Below are 23,440 nucleotides of genomic sequence, written 5' to 3' on the forward strand. Positions count from 1 at the left end.
TTCTTGACAGGTTCAAGACCAATCTTAAATGTTTTCTTTTTAAGAATGCCTTCGATCTCTGACTCTAAGCTAGGACAAGCTTCTTTCCAATCTTAACTCTATTTCATAACCCTTTTCTTTTTTCTCTTTCTCCTTTTCCTTTCCCATATTCGTTTCTTTCCTATTTCCTACTGTATTTCTCACTTCCCTTCCCCTTTGGCACTGTAAGTCTTGTATGCTAAGTCCATATCTCATATATTGTACCTCCCTGAATATTTTTAAACCTTTTATTTTTTGTACATCACTTAGAAGTAAGATTACTCAATTAATCAAATTTTAAATAAAACTTGAACTTCATGACGGCTCAGAGTTCCACACTTGAAAATACCACACTTTTGTTGACATGGTTCAATCATTGATCTGAAACATTTTCAAAACAGCATTACCATTCTGCAGATTGGCACTTTGCAAAATAAAACATTCTTTTCAGCTACAATGGCAAAATAACTCAGAATTTAGGAAGTTGGTTGGGCTGAAAACTTTTCAGCATCCTCATACATTCATTCAAGAATAGTTAAGCTCTAGAACTCGTTGTCGGAAGATGTGGTAACATCGGTTAGCGTATCTGGGTTTAAAAAGAAAGATTTGGACAAATTTCTAGAGGAAAAGTCCATAGTCTGCTATTGAGCCAGACATGCAAAAACCACTGCTTACCCTGGGATTGCTGACATGGAATTTTACTATTATCTGGGTTTCTGCCAAGTATTTGTGACCTGGATTGCCCACTGTGAAAACAGGACACTGAGCTAGTTGGATCACTGGTCTGAACCAGTATGGCTATTCTTTTTGGGCAGCCATCCTACTAAAATGATCAATGATCATCATAATGAGTATGAGGACAGATTTATAGATCAAAATATACAGTATATACCGTATTTTCACGCATATAACGCGCACCCGTGTAAAACACGGGTATAGCACGCGGGAAAACAATATTTATGTAAATAACTTGACATACAGCGCGCACACACGTATACCGCGCATGCTGCTTGCCGCCCCGACTCTCCTCTCGCCGCCCTGCCCTCTGCCCCGAATCGCCGCCCTGATGGACCGCGGCAGAGGAAGCAGCGCAGAGAAGGGGTGGGACCGCGGCAGAGGAAGCAGCAGGGCTCACTGGCATCGCGAACCCACGTAGGCTGCTTCTCCACCGCAAACGGTGCGGGGGGGGGGGGGCTGGGGGATGAATCAGACGTCGGAGGGGGGGAACCAGAACCAGCAATGTAAAAAACAAATTGTAAAACGCGCTCACGCATATAACGCGCATGGTTATGCTCGGTTTGTAAAATCGTGTATAGCGCGCGCGTTATATGCGTGAAAATACGGTACTTTGGAATAGAGGCAGGAGATGGGAAATGAGAGAGCCATTTAAATACCTACATTTCAACTGAAAGCAAAAGTTTTGGAATGAGGGGGCACAAGATAAAAAGGTGAAAGGGGATAAACTCAGAAATAACCTCCTAAGGAATATTTCTTTACTGAAAGGGTGGCAAATTCATGGATCAGCCTCGTTTTAGAGATGGTGGAAACAAAAACTGCATCTGAATTCAAGAAAGCCTGGGACAAGTACTTAGAATTTCTAAGGGAGTGAAAGGGAGAGCAGATAGCACAGATGGGCAGACTAGACAGATCATATGGTTTTTATCTGCCTGTCTGTGTCTTTCAAATTTTTCTTTCTGCTTAGTTGACAGCATTTAAAGCCATTCTCCCACTGCTTAGATTTTCCACAGCTATGCTGAAATAATCAAAAAGGGAGCAGCGTAATACATGAAAAACAAGCACCATTGTAGACTGAAATCTAAACCCCAGCCACATGCCACCCAATAGGCCACATCATGACTATAGGTGGCCCCTCACCTTCATCACTTATTTCCATGTTCTCTACACGCATATCATCTGACTGCACTAGTTTCTCCCAGAATGCAGCTGAAGCTGCTTCTTTCTCCTCTTGTTCCTCCTCTGGTAGGCGCCGCCGCCGCCGCCCTCGTCCTCGCTGTCTGCTCAAAAAAACAAACATTGGTAAACATGTAACATTTTAATTTTCTAATTTTGTTATCACTGGATAGTGTGTAGAGACATTTGGAGCAATTCTATGTCATTTATGTATCAAAGGCACCTTTTCAAATTCTGCATAAGTACATGAGGTGCTGTGCTGTAGAATGCAATTCTAAAGTGAGCGTAAACATAGGAGAAGGATGGAGAGGGCACCAGTTAGTGGATGTAACTTATAGAATATTATCAGTTATGTGTGTCACTTGGTGCACTTAGATGTGACTATACACCTAAGTTTTGGTATGCCAGTGCAAGTTTATGTAAGTATTCTATTACAGCATAGGTATACCGTTACAGAATTTACACTATAATGCCTAAATCAAGGCGTCAAGTTATAGAAGTGTCTCCATAGATTTTTTTTTATATTAATTGACTTTGCTTTTAAATAGTGCTACGTTCAGGCACATCTTAAATGCTGTCTTTCCTGCACCTCAGTTTCTCATTTAAGGAAAAATAAGGCTCTTAACTCAATCTTTCCAGTCTTGACAAGTGGGTTTCTTCCCTTCACCCACGAGGATTGTAGAAGGCATCATGTACATTTTTCAACTCTGCCTCTTTGTACCTCAGCTCCTGCTTGTACCAAATCAATGGATAACCCCTAAGGTGGGCATAGGGAAGTCTTTTCTGCTCTGCAACAACATTTAATCGAACAATTAGACCTGTAGCCTAAACAACGTGGAAGAAAAAAGCCACCTGCCAGAGTGCGCACAGCACTAACATTTATGCAACTCCTATAGACCAGTGTTTCTTAACTCGGCCCTGGAGTCCCCCCTTGCCAGTCAGGTTTTCAGAATATCCACAATGAATATGCATAAACTGGATTTGCATACACTGCCTCCATTATATGCAAATTTCTTTCACAGGGGATACTCCAGGACCGAGTTGAGAAACACTGCTATAGAGCTCCCTAAAGCAACGGTCCCCAAGCTTTTATGCACCAGGGACAAGTTTCATGCAAGACAATTTTTCGAGGGGGGGGAGGGAGGGATTCAAGTGAATAATCAATAAAGTCCATAATATATAATCTAATTATTACAAATATCATATAAATGTAATTATTACATTTTATATTATTATTACATTGTAATACATATTTATTTATTTTAAAAATTTCTACGCCTAAGACCTAAGCTCCCAGAGGACTATCCCCATTAAACGTTTGTGCAGGCTGGCTAGGCAGGTTCCTTCCTCCTCCAGTCACGGCCCTCTGAATACAGAGGCTGGATCTTCTATTTATTTAGTCAATTTTCTATACTGTTCTCCCAGGAGAGTTCAGAATGGTTTACATGAAGTTATTCAGGTACTCAAACATTTTTCCCTGTCTGTCTCGGTGGGCTCACAATCTATCTAATGTATCTGGGGCAATGGGGGGATAAGTGACATGCTCAGGGTGGGTTTGAACCCACCTCCTCAGGGTGCTGAGGCTGCAGCTTTAACCCCTGCACCACACTTCTCCCAGGCAGAGCTGTCCAAGGATTTCTGGGAATCTCTGAAGCAACAGGAAGTTTCAAAAGTTGGATAAAACCTGAAAATAAAAAATCAGATGCAGAGCAGATAAAAAACATCTTCTCAATTTGCTTGCAGAAAGAAAAATTGAGAAGCTGAAGCATTGTCCAGTGACACAAGGAGTTGGAGTTGAAAAATGCACATTGCTTTGTGTTAAAACCATCAACCCAAAAAGACCTAGGAATCCCTGGTTCACAGCCAAATTTGCGCTAATCAAAAAACAACTTAAGAGCCACTGAATGAAAATGAAAACAACTGAAAACCTAAATAAATATAGAAAACAGATGCACTACTACAAATACAAAATAAACCAAGCAAAAAAACACAAAACAAAAAAAACTTACTACTCTAAATGCATCTCTAAGGCTAAAGACTTGTCCGCTCTTTTTCTATTCTAAAGTCTATAACAATTCCTAGAGCTAAAGATGAATCATCCCCGGCTTCAAAACCTACTGCACAAAATCTAGCAAATTAGACAGAATATTAAAATGAATACAACTTCTTACAAGGCTAATGAGGAACAAATCCTCACTCTCCCCATCTCAAAAAGATCTTAAAAGACTGCTCCAGAATCTCAGCACAAAAGGGACAAACTCAGACTCAAACCCCCTTTTCTCATAAAGCGTCTGATCAAAAATAGTCTAATCTCGGGCTCCATTCCTCAAGAATGGAAAGACTCACTAATTCGCCCCATCATTAAGAATCATGGCGAGTCAGCTGCAGATGAAGTAAACTACCGTCCAATAGCTAACATTCCCTTCCTTGCTAAATTAACAGAAAAGGTAGTTTTTAACCAAATTACCGACTTTACTGAAAAAAACTCATGTTTTATATTCCAACCAGACAGGCTTTCGAAACAATCACTCGACAGAACATTCCATGCTAGGCTTAACCACCAGCATTCAATACTTTTTGGACCATCACAAGTCTGTTTTTCTGATCTCTCTAGATTTATCCTCGGCCTTTGATACCATTGACCATCATCTATTTATTAACAGATTAGCTTCTATCGGTATCTCCGATCAGGTATTATGTTGGTTCCGTTCTTACTTTTCCTTAAACAGTTTTACTAATTCTTATGGAGTTCCGCAAGGCTCTATTCTGTCACCTTTATTATTTAATATTTTTCTATCCCCTTTAATGACTCTGAGCCAAGCTATAGATTCTCGGTTTACGCGTATGCTGACGACATAGAACTTCTGCAGCCTCTGAATTCAGAAGACCCTACTGACATCAGTAACATAAATACCAAATCAGAACAAATTATTAAATGGCTCAGAGACAACAAACTTGCACTAAATATATCGAAATCAACGACAATGTTGTTCCCATGGAAAGATGACCTTACACTGCCATCTAAAATTACTTTAGATAAAATCCCACTACAAACTGTTAAGTCCATAAAGATCCTAGGAGTAACCCTCGATCACAAGCTCTCCTTTCACGATCAAATTAGCTCCGTAGTGAGATCATGTTTTTACAAACTGCGACTAATCAGATCACTATCAAAAATATTAGACCCAGCAGCTCTAAACATTTTGATTCATTCCCTTATAATATCAAGACTGGACTATTGTAACTCATTATATAAAGGTATTTCCCAGAAAGAACTTAAAAGGCTACAAATCATTCAAAATACAGCTATAAAAATCATCATAAACTCAAAAATATTCGATCACGTGACCCACCTTCTGAAAAACACTCATTGGCTTCCAATATCTTACAGAATTACATACAAAATAGCACTACTGATTTTCAAAATCTGACTCACAAACTCTCCGCTATTCCTTGACCGCTTTCTTATGCCATATACTTTATTGAGAACAGTAAGATTAACAGAACAGAATCTGCTTACTGTCCCTTCACTGAAAATTACTGACACAAGGTGGTCGGTAATTCTGTGACAGGCCCCCAAGCTTTGGAATGCCCTACCAGGATACTTACATAATGAATCAGCATTGGATAGATTCAAAGGCTCCCTAAAAAGCTTTTTATATAGGGATGCCTTTGAGATTTAATTTCGTTGAATACGAGCACTTTTACGCTCATATCATTTTTCAGCCTTAATGATCAAGCCCCTCCTTAGATGCTTTTTAACTTTTTTTTTCTCTCTTCCTCTCCTTCTTTCTCTTTAACCTGCCCTGTTGTGCTGCCCTTATTTGTTTGTTTCTTTACTATAACATTTGTAGTTCCTCCCCTTCTCCTTTTGTAACAGTTGTGTAATTTTTATGTTTGTCCAAATTTTGTACACGTATATTACTACTCCCCTGTTTTTAGATTGTAATACGTTTTGAAATTCTGACACTGCGTGTATATCAAATTTTAAATAAAACTTGCAATCCTTGTGGGTAAAGGGGAAAACCCACTTGTCTACACTGGAAAGGGTAGTTTACTAATGATCAATGCATTAGCATGCACTACCTTACAGGAATAGAATAGTATGTGCTAGTGGTGTTGGTGAGCTGAAGATTACCTCCACAAAGGCATAGAAAACCTTTGAACCTTAATGAGGCAGATGCTTTCAAGTTATTTTCCACAATATCTAGCAATTAGTGTCATGTCATCTAGCAGGAAGGGGGGAAGGCTGGTACCTAGATCCAAAATCTTCATCTGTAATATCGTTACAAAATGGCAACAAGTCATTTGCCTTCACAGTTTTTTTCTCCTTTTTGCGTATCTTCTTCACTCGCCGTCTCATCTTTTTGAAGGAAACCTACGATAAGGATAATCACATAAGAAAACTGTTTAAGAGGCCTCACTTTCTACTATAGTTACAGACAGTAACACTAGCTGGATAAGATAAATACTTTTATAAAGCAATTTTCATGTGAAAAACATGCTTGTACACAGAAAATAGATATTATATAATTGCATGGGCTAGCATGCACACTGAAAATGTGCCTATAAATGATTAGGGGGGGCACTATTCTCTGCTAGTCCCATGTGTGTCTGATTTGAGATGCAATGAATACTCTTAACAACATTTGTATACCACAATATTTTGCAGATCTAAGCGGTTTAACAGAGTAGTTACTCTCATCCCACCTAATTCTTTTTGCCTTATTATGTTTCCTTTAGCAATCCTAGGTTGGTATCCTCTCCAGATAAAAATACGGATATAAAGGGTCTAAAATATTAAAGAATAGTTTACTGATAATGCTTGGAATAAGCAGAGAAAAGTAAATACAGTGGCACCTTGGTTTACGATCATAATTTGTTCCAGAAGCATGCTCGTAAACCAAATTACTCGTATATCAAAGTGAGTTTCCCCATAGGAAGGGAAACTCGCTTGATTGGTTCCACCTCTCCTCCCTCCCTTGGAGCTGCTGCTCCACCCCACCACATCCCCCAAAAGATCTCCCCCACCCCCGAGGCCACTGGTGCGCTTCCACATCCCCCCCCCCGCAAACGTTCACCCCCCTCCCCTCACACACACAAACCGGCATCCCCCGCCTGCCCAAACTGAAGGCTTACTCCCAATCTGGCACCGACATGCAACACCAACCCACAGGAGGTGCTGGTGCCCGAAGATCGTGCTGCTTGCTGGACTTGGCCTTGAGCATCTGCGCATGCTCAAGGCCTTCTGGCTCCTGCCTCGCTCCGATTCACCGGGGGGGGGGGGGGGGGGCGTTTGCAGGTGGGGGGCGATGCCGGTTCGCAGGCGGGGGGGACTCGCAAATCAAGTCAATGCTCAGTTTGCAAGTCACGATTTGTGAAAATGTTTTGCTCGTCTTGCAAACCGAGGTTTGACTGTACATTCTGCCTAGCCATGAAAACTTTCTCCATTCTCTCATATTTGCCTGCACTTAGTTTGGTAGTTAATACTTCAAATACAGTTTATCAGACTAATTACCTGAATTCCCAAATATTTTGTTAGATACACTTGAATGGAAAATTTTCTTTTACTGCATGCCACTCTTTATCACTGATACTAGTGGCCAAAACTGTGAAAACCCTGAGTTTTTTTGAGATTCAACAGTTGCTCCAATTATTTACTCCTGCAATGTATGATATTTATAAACCGTCTTTGATTGTTTATAATCATTATTTGTGTGGTAATTTTGGTTATTTTGTGGCTAGGAATGACTTTTAGTGATTTGACATCAAAAAGGTAAGCAATTGGTCGTGTTTTTAAAATATATATTGGTTATATTTTGAGTGCATACAGTACAGTAGTTTGTATGTTTCATTTTGATGCTCTAATGTTGTCACAGCTTGTGGGTGTTGTCTAAAGGCCCTTTGTGCAATATGACAAAATTTGAATTGCTATTTTTCACTGATTGTGATTTAATTGAATTAAATTAATATTAATTGTCTAAATACATTAAAATTACAGCTGTATGCTAAATTTTGCAGAAGAGACTTCATTGGTCACCTAAAAAGAGAGCAACAGCCATAACCTTAAGAAAAGGTGGCTACATTTAACAAGAGATTGCAGCCAAAATTAGTCAAGGTGTGTCACCGGCTGGAGTACTGAAACTCTCTGCAAGGAAGGGGTACCAAAACTCTCTGCAAGGAAGGGGTACCAAAACTCTCTGCAAGGAAGGGGTACCAAAACTCTCTGCAAGGAAGGGGTACCAAAACTCTCTGCAAGTGCTTTGAAGAGACTAGATTAATATCTTGCGTTTCAAAATATTTAGTTTAGTAGAGGGTATATATCAAACCAATGTTAGGAGATGGTCTCCCTTTGACCACCCCTTAATTACCTTCTATTGAATATTAATCTTCAAGCCCTCAGAAATGCCACCAGATGTTCAACAATTTTCATAACAACTGGATTTATGCATTCAGTCTTCACCGGGTCATTTTTAACTTTTAACACTATTGACTATACTTAGATTTGAATGTATTAACCCTTCAACTTTGCAAGTTAATATAGTACATGTTCATACCTGGCATGATTAGGGTTAAGCCAGGGGACTCTATCCCTGACAGTTTTGAGACAAAAATGAAGTTACGTGAAGCTTTTAGAGAACTTTAATAAAAAAATTGGGAAATCCAAGATGGCTGCCAAGGCAGCATTTTGGCACCAAAAATCACTGTGGCCTTGTGCTGGAGAGGTAAAAAGTGAAAACCAAACAGGCCCAAAATTCTTCTATTTGCGTGCATACATGCATGTGTGTGTATAAACCAGTAGTGTCCCAATTACTAGACAAATCAGGACTGACAGGTTGTTGGATAATCTGGACCCATTAGGGTACCCACACTCATTGCATCCTCCTTCACCCAGCTCCAGGGCCCCCTGACCTACCTGTGGTCTGGCAGTGAAGCTGATGCAGGATCCATCCCTGGTCACTTCTGCCCATACCAGCTCTAATCTCAAAATGCTGCTATGACCTGTGGTGGCACCTTGGAGAAGTGGAGCTACTAATGCTTGGGTGGGTGGTTCTGGAAGGAGTGGCTGTTACCTTTCGGAAGGGGGAGGGAAGGATGCAGTGGGTGAGGATAGAGGTGCTCCAATGTTTGGGATGGAGGGAGTAGAGTAGAGAGATATGCAGGAACAGAAATCAAAACCCATCCCTGCTGGAATTGAATCCGTCCCTGCAAGTAATCTCTTCCATTCCTGCCAATCCCCATAAACTTTAGAAGTAGTTATTTCATTTGTGTGACTGAATTAAAGACTCTGGTAGAGACATTTTATTTTTTTATTTATTTGGAAATATTAATTGGGAAGAATGCATGCTTTGTAAATGAGTCTCTGTCAGAGCCTCTAATGTAAATATAAAATATAAATACTCCAGCTGATGAGGACCCTCAAGCTATGTCAGCTGAGGACTTCCTCTGAAGGTGGCCAAGGGTCCCTTTTGCTAAGCTTGGCAGGCAGCATTAACACCCTTGATTCACAGATGCTGATACCTCTGTAGTGCAAGGATGCTAACAGCAACTGCTGTTCTTGATGGAGGAAAGTTCTGGCCACCTTTGGAGGAGGTCCTCAGCTGGTGGTGCTTGGGGAACCCCCCCATCAACCATAGCAAGTACTTCAACACTGGAGAAATAAAACTAGAAATGCATTTTCTGTTGAACACGATACAAAGCTAACATATGTCAGGCAATAAATACCTTTTTTAACCTTTGTTGTCTGGAGATTTATTTTTCCATCAAGTTGGCCAGCTACCTAGGAATTTTCCATCCTGCCACCGGTTAATATTCCTGAACCTCATGCAATCACAGAGAGAAAGAATATCTGCCTACGGTTTCTTCAGACACACAGGGTAAAGATAAGGGAGCACTGCCTACCATTTCTTCAGGGGTGTAGTACTCTGAGGCCTGGCGGAGTTGTGGCATATCCAGTGTCTGGGCCTGCTGCCACAGGGCATCTCGAATGCTTTGCAATTCTTTCTCCCAGGAGCCATCTGCCACCCCTCCTGAATCCAGTTTGAATGATTTCTTCTTCTCCCCATCAATCTCCTCATCATATTTGGAAAGAATGGTCTTCTGCTTGAACTAAAACAAGGGAGGGAGAAACAAATCAAAAGTAAGAGTCCACATTTACAGTCAAGCTTCTTAAAGCAGCAGATAAGAACAATGCATTATTTCTTTTTTTCCAGTTTTCAAATCTTTACTGAATATACCGTGTTTCCCCGAAAATAAGACCTACCCCAAAAATAAGCCTTAGTCGTAGGCAGCCATGCTTCCCCCGACCCACCCCCTGCCACACAGCTGAACCGCCGAACCCTCGCTGACTCTCCATCCTTCTCTCCCAATCGATCCCCGCCGACCGTGACCATAAATACCTTCCAGCAGAGGAGCATCGGGCCAGCAGCACTCACAGGCTGCTTCATGGCCTTCTCACTGGGGCCTTCTGTGTGCTGTGTTACTGATGATGTCAGAAGGTCCCAGTGAGAAGGCCGCGAAGCAGCCTGTGAGTGCTGCTAGTCCGATGCTCCTCTGCCAGAAGGTATTTATGGTTGCGGTTGGAGCGGATCAGTTGGGAGGGAAGGATGGAGAGTCAGCGGGGGTTAGGCGGTTCAGATGCACAGCAGAGGCGGCAGCGGGTGCTTAAAGGTTCTGCTGCACGAGGGATGGGAGGGAGGAAAGGATGGAAGCTGGGCAAAGGGTTCTGCTGCACGAGGGATGGGAGGGAAGGATAGAAGCTTGGCAAAGGGTTCTGCTGCACGAGGGATAGGAGGGAAGGATAGAAGCTTGGCAAAGGGTTCTGCTGCACGAGGGATGGGAGGGAGGGAAGGATAGAAGCTGGGCAAAGGGTTCTGCTGCACGAGGGATGGGAGGGAGGGAAGGATAGAAGCTGGGCAAAGGGTTCTGCTGCACGAGGGATGGGAGCTGGCAAAGGTTCTGCTGCACAGGGGGATGGGAGGGATAGAAAGATTCTGGGGAGGTTCTACGGCGTGGGAGTGAACTCCACCCCTCCCCTGACGTTAAATCCGCTGAGCCAGTTGGAAGGCTCAGCGGGACCCTCTTCATTTAATTTAATTTACTTTCTTATTTTAGTTTTACCTTTTTTTTGGGACCCGCCGTCCTCATCGGGACAAGCACATAATGGGGAGGTTGCTACGGCGTGGGAGCGCCCTCCGCCTCTTCCCCTCTGCTGAACCAGTTAAAAGGCTCAGCGCCTAATGGCGCGTAGCCGCTCGGTGCACTATCTAAGGCACAAATCAAAGGCGCCTTAGTGAGCGCTTTTGCGAAGCGACCATGAAGCGAACTAAATCCTAACTAAATAAGGATTCTCAAAGTCCCAAACCCCTCTCACACTTCAGTATCACTTCAGCACCACCATAAACAGACAGAAACTCAAACCAACAAACTCTCCTATCCCTACCCACCCTGATACAACGGAAGGATTAAAAAATATATATATATATATATATAATTTTTTTTTAATCCTTCCGTTGTATATATCTTAACCTCCGAAAACCTCACCTCCATCGGTACCCTTCCTAAGCCACCAAAATGAAGCTACTCTCACAAGCCCAGAATACCCTACTGATTATCCTTCTTATAACCAGCTGGGGGGCAGTAGCACACAACTTCTTACCTACAAACAAAAATCCACCACCCAAACAGGAGAATATCAACAGACAGAAATTTGAATCAACAAACCAACATTCAACAACCCATCACACCAGCACGGGGAAGAAGACCAACACACCCTAAGACCAAACCTCACCCTCACTCTAAACCACTCATCTACCCCCAAAAATCTCACAATTTTCATACAAGAACCACTACACTTTCATGCGCATACTTAAACATCAGAGCCATAGGCCCAAAAACAGACCTTATAAAAAACTGGATAATAAATGAAAACCTGGACTGTCTCTTCCTCACAGAAACCTGGCTAACCTCTGACACAGATCCTAGAATAACTGAAGTCTGCCCACAGGGATACAAAATAACAGTGGTTTGCAGAGAGAAAAAAAAAAAAAGAGGAGGAGGATTAGCAATCTTAACCAAAGACACCCTAACCCTTAATACATCTGAAAAAACATCCACCCCATACATGGACCTTTTAGCCCGTCAACTCTCAGGAACCACACTAAAAGACACTCTAAACCACAGTTCTTCAACTGCCGGTCCGCGGACCGGTGTCGGTCCGCAGAAAATTTCTGCCGGTCCGCACAGGGCCGGCGAGATCAAGTCGGCAGTTAAATTTCCTGCCGACTGCGGTTCCTGCTGATTAATGTTCCTCCCAGCCTCAGGCGATCAAGATAGGCTGCCAACGTCGGGGCCTTCCCTCTGTGAGTCTCGCCTGTTCGGAAACAGGAAGTTGAAACAAAATAGGCGGGACTCAGAGAGTGAAGGTCCCGACGTCGGCAGCGTGTCGTGATCGCCACCCCTGCCGAGTTGCTGAAGAGGGCCGCGGGGAAGTTGCGATTAGACCGGAGAGAGCTGCAGATTCAGGTGCAGGTGGAGGGAGATGGTCAGCATGTACGAACAAGATCCTGGGGAGCCTTCACAGTGGCTGTCTCCCCTCCCACCAGCTCTCCAATTTGCCAGGGCAGTGATTTACCGGCAACTTCCTGCAGGCAAGTACCGAGAGCTGCTGGAAGGGGAGGAAGCCACTGTAGGAGGCTGGGAAGGTCTGGAAAAGGGAGAGCTGTTACTGGACTTGAAGGGAGTTAGAAGGAGAGATGCTGCTGGGAGGGGAGGAGGGAAAGGGATGGGAAGAGAGTTAATGTTGGATAGAGGGAGGAGGGAAGGGAGAAGAAGGAGAGATGCTGATGGAAGGGGAGGAGGGAAAGGTATGGGAAGAGAGTTAATATTGGATAGAGGGAGGAGGGAAGGGAGAAGAAGGAGAGATACTGCTGGGAGGGGAGGAGGGAAAGGGATGGGAAGAGAGTTACTGTTGGATAGAGGGAGGAGGGAAGGGAGAAGAAGGAGAGATGCTGCTGGGAGGGGAGGAGGGAAAGGGATGGGAAGAGAGTTAATGTTGGATAGAGGGAGGAGGGAAGAGAGAAGAAGGAGAGATGCTGCTGGGAGGGAGGAGGGAAAGGGATGGGAAGAGAGTTAATGTTGGATAGAGGGAGGAGGGAAAGGAGAAGAAAAAAAAGGAAGGAGGGTAGGGAGAAAGAAAAAAAGGAAGGAAACAGCTGGCAGGGAGATTACAGGAGGGGAAGGGGGTCAGGGTGGAATGGAGAGATCAGATGAGAGAAAGGGGAGAGAGAGGGATGAGAAAGGGGGTCAGCAGAGAAATGAGAGAGGGATAAAGATGCTAGATCTGGTGTAGGAGAGATAAAAATGAAGAAGGCAGTGAAGCTGGAATGAATGATGTAAAAAGGAGAGAGGAGGATGGACAAGGAAGAGGGGCATAGAAAGAAGTCAGATACATATGGAAGGGGGAGAGGGCAGACATTGGATGGAACGGGCAGATGCTGGAAGGAAAAGAGTGAAAAGAAGATGAAAGCAGAAACCAGAGACAACAAAAGGTAGAAAAAAATAATTTTATTTCTATTTTGTCATTAGAATATATCAGGTTTGAATTATATATCCTGCTAGAGACATAACTTATCCTGCTAGAGACATAACTGGGGACTGTAGTATTCTGTTAGCATGATAACTTGGCTTGTTCAGTTTTCTTGATAGTAGAGGGGATATATGTAAAGGGGAGAGGAGACAGGGGTTTTGTTGGTCCGTGCTCTGTATATTTGTATTTATAAAATCACAATTGTTCAGAATATTATTTATTTTTATACTTTAATAAAATACGTTCAATATAAAATCATAATTGCGGCTTGTGCAGCTGGGATCAGATGGTTTGCGGGGACCGAGCTCGCGGAGATGGGGCGTAAACGGGGTTTTTAAATTTTAGTCCTAGTAGTTTGCCGGTCCACAAAATAATTCTTTTATTTCTGCCGGTCCACGGGTATAAAAAGGTTGAAGAACACTGCTCTAAACTGCATGCTCTGCTACTTAACACCAGAAAACTGGAATTCTGCAAGAACTGAATTTGAAGACTTCATGTATCAAAACTCACTAACAGCAGCTTACAACCTAATACTAGCAGATCTAAACCTCCACCTTGAAGGCCAATCTTCCAAACAAGTAGATAACTTTCTCTCATTTCTCAACGCCTTATACTTCCAAATATTAAATCCACATACCACGCACGAGAAAGGTCACCAATTAGACATCGTAGCCTTCATGATCCAACAACCATCCCGAACAGAAATTTGTACATCCAATGGAACATGGTCCCGCTCCCTCTGGTCAGACCACTACACATATACCTTCAACATCAACTGGACCAAAAACAAAACCACACCAAAAGCCAAAAAAAAATAACCTACACATCACGTAAACACATAGAACCCACCAAATTCTGGACTAAAATAGACGAAACAATCCAAGAAAGCAACCCCAAGGATTTCATTTCACATTGGGATAAATTGAGCACCAACACCCTTGATGAACTAGCCCCACTGCAAACCAAAACTAGAACCAGCAGACGCTCTGACCAATGGTTTGACAACGAACTACTACTACTCAAAAGACAATGTAGACAACTAGAAAGAAAATGGAGAAAAACTAACCTAGAACATTTGAAAACCGCCTGGAAAAAAATTAACAAACAATACAAAACACAATTAAAGGAAAAGAGAAAAGCACACTATACCGACCAAATAGGCACAGAAACCCAAGACACCAAAAAACTATTTCAAATCCTAAAAGTCCTACCGACACAAAACCCTACCTGAACTCTAATGATATAATGTAAATCTTGGACATGGCCAGGCTCTTCTAAATTGTAAATTGCATTGAACTCCTTCTGGAGCATATTAGCCATAAATACTCATGTAATGTAATGTAATCCAGTGCAGCCCTATACCAGCTAGCTTTCCTATATCAAAAGTAAACAAACCAGCTGATCCCAACTCTTGGAGACTCCAGTATTCCAAAGGAACAAAATACATTGCCAAATAGAAACTCAGTAGGATTGACTCTTGGGGACTCCAGTATTCCAAAGGAACAAAATACATTGCCAAATAGAAACTCAGTAGGATTGACTCTTCCTGCCTTGACATGAATTGGTAAGCATATGCACCAACAGGACTAGGTTGGAATGAGTAGGTTCTTGACTTGACCCAGAGAAGAGAACTTAAAGAAAGAAAATTAGCAGTTAACATCTAAATTTCTTCTCCCTCTCCAGACCAGTCCAGACGCATAGGGAGTACCAAAACAGTATCTGAGGGTGAGTCCCAGCCTAACATTCTTATAATGCAATTGCCTCAAAAGCCACATCCCATTGAGCCTGAACATTCAACCTATGGTAATTCACAAGTGTTGACCAAGTGGCTGTTCTGCATATTTCCTGTGGAGGACCTAAAATGTATTCTGCTCAAGATGATGCCTGCGTCCTGGGATCTGTACAAAGCCCCTCTAAAGCCATATTAAAAATTAGAAATTAAGCCATTAGAAATTAGCCTCCTTGATCCAACATGTCATGGTAGCCTAAGATCCATGGTAGACCCGCCCTCACATTTCCTCGGTCCTCCCAACAGAAGAAAGATGTCTGATCTCTAACAGGTACTGGCAACTGAGATACAGTTTTAATATTCTGAACATCCAGCTAATGTAGTTGACCAGAGATTCCATCAGTTCCTCCAACAAGAAACACTAGTAAAGAAAACTACCTGGTTGACATGATAGTGATAAACATTTTAGGTAAAAATGATGAAACCATCCTATGAATCACTAGAAAGAGCTCCCAGCAGGAATTTTTGGTGTAATAATAGATAACAAATTAACTTATCGCCCACAAATTAGCTCTGTAGTAAAAAATTGTTTCATTAGACTAAAGGATGATCCATTCTCTTGCAAACATTCTAGACCCTCAATACTCTAATACATTCTCTTGCCATATCTAAGCTCGATTACTGTAATGCACTGTATAAGGGTATCTACCAAAAAGATATCCGACGACTACAATTGATACAAAACACAGCCATAAAAATTATTACAAACAAAAAGAAATTCGACCATGTCACTCCACTACTAAAAACAGCTTACTGGTTGCCAATATCACACATATCATATATAAAATAGCTATCCTGTCTTTCAAGGCTCAAACCACCACAGAACTGGCCTTTATTCATAAACTTATTATTTCACATGAACCTATAAGAGCTTTAAGATCCTCTTCTCAGTATCTACTTCATATACCATCTTTGAAAATTATTAGCACAAGTCAGGCTATCTCGTTCGTAATTATGGCCCCTACAATATGAAATTCCTTACCTCTTTATATTAGGACAGAAGGAGAAATTAGGTTCTTACCTGCTAATTTACTTTCTTTTAGCTTCTCCAGACCAGTAGAGGTTAATCTTTACAAATGGGTATATATCCAATCATGACCAGCAGGTGGAGACTGAAAACAAAACTGTGGGACAGTATATAATATACTCCCTTCTCTATTTACCTCAGTCTGCCGAATAGCCAAGCAGAACCAAGAACTGGAAAACAGAAAGAATACAATACTCCGAACAGGAGTAACAACTAACATACCCAAATGCTGTTGGAAAATGCAGAGGAGAAATACCCGAAGGAAAATGTCCCCACAGCTCGCCAGCTAAGCCAGCCGAGCCACAGCCGCTGTTCTTTAATGCTCCCCGGCCCTAGAAAAATACTAGAACCCACAGCAAAAAACAAAAACTGCCCGCGAAACAGCCCCAACAACAACAACAACAACAGACAGACAGGGTGGGGACCTCTACTGGTCTGGAGAAGCTAAAAGAAAGTAAATTAGCAGGTAAGAACCTAATTTCTCCTTCTTTAGCACTCTCCAGACCAGTAGAGGTTAATCTTTACAAATGGGACGTACCAAAGCAGTCCCTCTCACGGGCGGGACCCCCGCAGGGCCGATACCAGAACACGCTCACCGAACACCGCGTCCCGACACACCTGAACGTCTACCCGATAATGTCTAACAAAGGAATGCAAGGAGGACCAAACCGCAGCCTTACAAATATCCACTGGAGGCACGAGCGACGACTCAGCCCAAGAAGCTGCCTGACCCCGAGTGGAATGAGCCTTGAGAAACCCTGGAACAGGCTTCTGTCTCAGAAGATAAGAGGAAGCAATCGTCTCCTTGATCCAGCGCGCAATAGTAGCCTTAGAAGCGCCAGCCCCCCGACGAGGACCCGCCAGAAGGACAAAGAGATGATCGGATTTCCGGACTTCCTGGGTCCGCTGCACATAAGAGCGAAGGACCCGACCGACATCCAACTTGCGCAGCTGCCGTTGCTCAGAAGAGCCCTCCCGACTACCCAAGACTGGGAGGACCACCGATTGATTGACATGAAAAGGAGAAACTACTTTCGGCAGAAAGGAAGGAACAGGCCGCAAGACAACCCGCTCCCTAGAAAACTCCAAGAAGGGAGCCCTACAAGAGAAAGCCTGTAGCTCAGAAACACGCCTAGCGGAAGTAATGGCCACCAAAAAGACCGCCTTCAGAGTAAGGTCCTTCAAAGAACAGCCATCCAACGGCTCGAAAGGCGGGCGCACCAAAACAGAGAGAACCAGATTGAGATCCCAAGAGGGAACAGAGAGCCGTAGGGGAGGCCTGAGCAACTTGGCCGCCCGCAAAAAGCGAATCACATCAGGAATGGCCGACAAACGGATTGGAAAGAAATCATGTTATCAAAACTAACCAAAAGAACATTTCTGGAGAATTCAATTTATCACTGGATCTTAATGAAACAATGAAATAAGATTGGAAAAAAATCATGTAATCAAAACTAACCAAAAGAACATTGCTGGAATATGCAATTTATCACTGGATCTTAATGAAACAATTGTAATTCAATTGGAAGATGTATCAACTACATATGTTTAATTATTTCCTTAAATGTTGTAATAAACCCAATAAAATTACCCGTCACTTGCAATTCAGAGATATTCTTGGTTGGAAGAACTCCCAAGATCTTGAATGTTTAAACTATAATTTTTGTGACTGATAATTACTTCCTTGGACTCCTCCAGAGATGGAAGTAAGGGCTGAGGGGTGCGACACCTGTTCATGTAGGTATTCAGAGCAAACAGTTGCAGAACATTTGAAAAATACTTGGAGCAAAGTGAATTTGCTGGCACAGGGGCATCTAGGTGTACTTGTTGCCATCCCCCCAAATTTGACAATTGAGGACACTGTCTCACGTTGTCTAATGATTCATTTGAACCACGCTGAAACCTAGAAAAAAAATTTTAAAGGAAGGGAAAGGAGTATAGACATAATAAAATGGCAAATATGCAGAATTATGCAGTGAAAAGAAAGAAATAACATACCTTAGTCAAAAAGAGAAAGGCATTAATATAGACTGAGTAAATTAGATACCCTAAGAGCACAAATATACCAATATAAGATCATCTACAGGTGGAAAGCGTTAAGAAAAGATATTTTTAAGGAAGAAAATATGCCTTCACTAAATGACAAACTCACTATGGCCATGTCTTCCACACTCTCTTCTTCCTCATATGGTTTGTACTCTGGTTTCTTTTTCTTCAGCTCCACGTTCCTCCTGGCCTTCTCATTATCCACCAAGTTAACATTTAGCAGAACGTCACTACCTTCCTCATCCAGAACACCTGAAATTCAAGCATAAGCTATTAAATGCTATTTGGCAGCCCTAGCACAACAGAAACCCCTGGCAAGTGCAGGTTGGGGAGAGGGGGAGGAGGAGGAACAGGAGAAAGAGAAGGAAAAGAAAGATCGGAACTCCAGAAAGATCAAATTATCAGCAGGGAAAATAAACATTCATTGTTTTCAAAGATGCTGAAGAAACTCATTCATAAGGAAATGACATTCATAAGGAAAGATTAGGTTCTTACCTTGGTAATTTTCTTTCTTGTAAACCCACACTCTAGTCCTGAACTCTCGGGTAGTCAATCCCATCTTGCAAGATCTCTTATAGGAAGCCTTATTTGCATAGTTTTGCTCCTCCTCTCTTACCTCTAGCCTACCCTCCAACTTCCAGTGTGTGACAAAGCAGACAGCCATTCATGCAGAGGCCACAGGAGGGCAGAATATGGGGAAACTCCCCAAAAAACATGTCTAATCTGCTCATATTATGCAACATCACAACAAATCAAACATTTGGAAAAACAAAACAAATTTTTAATTATATATCACATAAGCCTTTTGGTTCTATGCGGTTTACAAAAGAGATACAACTGACCACAGTCAGTGAACTAAACATAACGTGGCAAAAGAGGATAACAGTGGAATTAGAGGAGGTTGGTGGTATAGATTTACAAAGAGGTAGAGCTGACCAATGACATAGAGCTACCACATAGCTTGACAAGAGCAGTTAACAGTGAACTTTATCGTAACTTGGCAACAGCAGTTAACAGTGAGCTTTATCATAACTTGGCAAGAGTGGTTAACAGTTGTGGATACATCTGAAAGTATTTTAAAAGGGACTGCTGAATTTAGAGAATAAGTGTTTTTTTAGCATCTTTCTAAAAGTGCATGTAGTAGACTGATACTTTGACCAGTAGGTTCAATTCTGGGTCTCTGGAGGGAGCATGGTATAGGAGTCTGTTGATGAATCTTCTGGATGCAACCTTTGAGAGAAAGGTGAAGAATGATTGATGGATGTATGGATCGGCCAGGTCCGGTAAATATGAATTGATTAGTCAGCTAGTTGGGCAGTAGGCCATATAATGCTTTGTAAAAGAGGCAGCCGGATTTGAAGAGCACTCATCCCTCTACCGTCAGCCAGTGTAGTTTTTGATAGAACAAGGTTATGTGGTTGACTTATCTTAGCGGGATTACAAAGACACTTCTGGAGACTATGCATCATCCAAAACACCACAGTTAGGCTAATCTTCAACCTAAGTATATACAATGTTGCAGTATTCTAGGATGCTTAGGACTAGTGCTTGGACTAGGAGTTGGAATGGTGCCAATTAAAAGTATTTTCTTATGGATCTAAGTTTCCATAGTGTGTTGAAACCTTTGTGTACAACAAGATCCACTTGGGCTGACCCAAGAACACAAAGAATTATAATAGTAGGAGAGACTGGAAAGTTGGTTCCCCTCAGGGTTAAGGAATCTATGTGAAGTTGGTAGATATGGCTATGATGAATTTTGTTTTCTCAGTATATAAATTCTGCTTTGCGCTCAGGTTTATTCTCTGTAGAGATGGGTCATATTGTTTTGACCCCATTACTGAAAAAAGCAGGTCTAGACCCATCTTCACCATCTAGTTATGGAAATATAGCGAATATTCTTCTACTGACCAAAATGTTAGTCTATTATATCAGCTCAGTTTTCATCATATTTGGAGAGATTTTCCATTATTTTACCTTGCCAATTTGGATTTAGACCTCATTTCAGTACAGAATCTTTACTAGTCTCACTACTTTCAAAGGTTCAGCAACTTCATTCCTTTGGAGTTTGCTATGACAACCTAATAGCCTCCAAAGCAGCTAAACTGGACAGACAAATCACCATTCTGTTATCATCAACCACAGACTACAAAACCTTCAAGAAAGATATTAAAACCATACTCTTCAAAAAATACATAAAACCCATCTAGCACAACCAATCCCTACCCAATCCCCTCCAACCCTCTCTATACCCTTAATACACCCCAATGCGCTTCTAACTACCCAACAACGTCTAAAATGCTTCTAATTTACCCAACACTTATCACCTTAAGATCTCAACTTCTCTTTGGTAATTCTTATTACCCAACATCTATCACCTAAGATCTCGACAACTCCTTGGTACTTCTTAAGTAAATATTATGACAAATGGAAGACGCAGCGAGAAGAGAGTCAGTGGATGGAAGGAATTGAATGAGAAGATGAGGAAAGCAGAAACCAGACAACAAAGGTAGAAAAAAAAAATTCTATTTCTTTTTCTTTTTTGCTTCAGGATAAAGTACTATATTAGTTGTGTTGATAAAAATGTATAAACAAAGCCCTGCCAGCTGAACATCTCTTTCTCCAGTTCAGCAGCCAAAACTTTGATTTATAAGGAGGAATAAGCTAAATATTGCAGTACTGAGGCTTGTATGGATGCTGCGGGGACGGTGACGGTGTGGTGAATGGGATGGCAGTGAAGGGGACGGTGGGCCGGGGACGGTGCAGTGACAGGGACAGATTTTTTCCCCGTGTCATTCTCTACTCATCCTATTTTAGTTTTAGAAAATTAGTAAAAACGAAACTGTTTAACCGATTTGCTACCTAAGAAATTTTTTGTTCATTATCTCTCCTATTCTGTATACTTGTATTCATTGATTCTACATTGTAACTATGTCGCTGATTGTCCAGCTCTTCTTATTGTAAACCGCCTCAAACTACCATGAGTTTGGCGGTATATAAGATTAAAATTATCGTTATTATTATATCAGACCACTGGAATGGGAAGGAGACAAATCTGATCAATTTCTTTGACTGGATGACCAGAAAATTGGATAGAGGATGTGCACTAGATGTGGTGTATTTAGATTTTAGCAAAGGCTTTGACAGTTTCCACACAGACGTCTAATAAATAAACTGAGTGCCCTTGGGATGGGTCCCAAAGTGACAGGCTGGGTCAGAAACTGGTTGAGTGAAAGGCGACAGAGGGTAGTGATCAATAGAGAAGAGGAGAAAAAAATGGACAGCAGACACTGGAAAGAGAATTAGTTGAAGATAGAGAAAAAACAGAAAGAGAAACTGGGACCAAGATGATGGAATAACAAAACATCTAGTCAACAAGGTAGAAAAAATGGTTTTATTTTGAATTTATTAACTAGAATATGTTAGCTTTGGGATATGTGCATCACAATTATTTTTGTATTCAGTGGCTTAGTCAAGTACAGCTGATTTGGGGGAGGGATGAGCCCAAAATTAGTATGGTAGCATCTATGAGGTGAAAATAACAGGTGAATTGCTGGAATGATGTCTTAGGGTGAGGAAGGCTCTATACTTCTATTAAGACTAAGTATCACTAGAAAATTCTGGCACAGATAAACTTCTAAAGAAACTCTCCCTCCTGTAGCAGCATCCTTGACAAATGCTTCAGCTGGTTATTAGCCAACGCCCCGAATCATATCACTGCTTGGTTCACTCACTTTCTGAACACTCTATTATACCATAGCCATATTCTACCCCAAATGGGCCATGTTGTACTCACCCCTATTCCCAAGGCCTCAAACTCTGATTATCAAATCCTACAAATTACAGTTCTATTGCTGGCATTTCAATACTCACCAAACTTTTAGAAACACATGTAAGTTAACAGCTCTCAACCTATAATAAGAAGCAATCCTGCTTCCATCATATGCAGTTCAGATTTCGCCCACAACACAGCACGGAATTGCTTCTACTAACCTTAACTACCAAAGGCTAACGTCATTCCACTCCACAAGAAAGGCTCCAAGATGGAGACAGCAAACTACAGACCAGTGAGTCTCACATCAATAGTGTGCAAACTAATGGAAATTCTAATCAAACGCCAATTGGATACGATCCTGAACAAGGAGAATCTATGGGATCCCCGTCAACATGGATTTACTAAGGGGAGATCCTGCCAATCCAACCTGATCAGCTTCTTTGACTAGGTGACGAGGAAGCTGGATGTTGGGGAGTCCCTGGACATCGTATACCTGGACTTCAGTAAAGCATTCGATAGTGTACCACACCGCAGGTTGCTGAGCAAGATGAGTTCTATAGGATTGGGCGACACATTGACGAAATGAGTTGGGAACTGGCTTGGAGGTAGGCTTCAGAGGGTAGTGGTGAACGGCACCCCCTCCGAAATGAAGGAGGTAATCAGTGGAGTGCCACAGGGCTCGGTCCTAGGCCCGATCCTATTTAACATCTTTATAAGAGACTTGGCAGAAGGGCTGCAAGGTAAAATAACATTATTCGCCGATGACGCCAAACTAAGCAATGTAGTGGGCAAAAGCACAACAGACATAAATTCAATGTCCGACAACATGATGCACGAACTACTCCTACTGGAGCGCTGGTCTAGGTCCTGGCAACTCAGCTTCAATGCCAAAAAATGCAAAGTCATGCACCTGGGCAGCCAAAATCCATGCAAGACTTACACCCTTAATGGCGAGATCCTAACAAGAACTGAAGCAGAACGAGACTTAGGGGTGATCGTCAGTGAGAACACGAAGACTGCCAATCAAGTGGAGCAAGCTTCATCCAAGGCAAGGCAAATCATAGGTTGCATATGCAGGAGTTTCGTCAGCCGTAAGCCTGAAGTCATTATGCCATTGTATAGATCCATGGTGAGGCCCCACCTGGAATACTGTGTGCAATTCTGGAGGCCGCATTAAAGTAAGGATGTGCTGAGACTGGAGTCGGTCCAGAGAATGGCCACCCGGATGGTCTCGGGACTCAAGGATCTCCCGTACGAGGAACAGCTGGATAAGTTGCAGCTGTACTCACT

General features: G+C 42.2%; 1 protein-coding gene across 1 annotated transcript in view; it reads right to left on the reverse strand.

The window, feature by feature from the left end:
- Window positions 1–23,440, reverse strand: part of SART1 (spliceosome associated factor 1, recruiter of U4/U6.U5 tri-snRNP) — a 93,589-nt gene that overhangs the window by 35,406 nt on the left and 34,743 nt on the right. The window contains exons 8-11 of the mRNA XM_033955131.1: window positions 18,485–18,630; window positions 9,832–10,038; window positions 6,186–6,307; window positions 1,894–2,033 (exon numbers count right to left, since the gene is read on the reverse strand). Coding sequence (XP_033811022.1) covers window positions 1,894–2,033; window positions 6,186–6,307; window positions 9,832–10,038; window positions 18,485–18,630 — 615 coding nt within the window. The remainder of the gene's footprint in view (window positions 1–1,893; window positions 2,034–6,185; window positions 6,308–9,831; window positions 10,039–18,484; window positions 18,631–23,440) is intronic.

Source organism: Geotrypetes seraphini, chromosome 8 (assembly GCF_902459505.1).
Source record: "Geotrypetes seraphini chromosome 8, aGeoSer1.1, whole genome shotgun sequence".
NCBI lineage: Eukaryota > Metazoa > Chordata > Amphibia > Gymnophiona > Dermophiidae > Geotrypetes > Geotrypetes seraphini.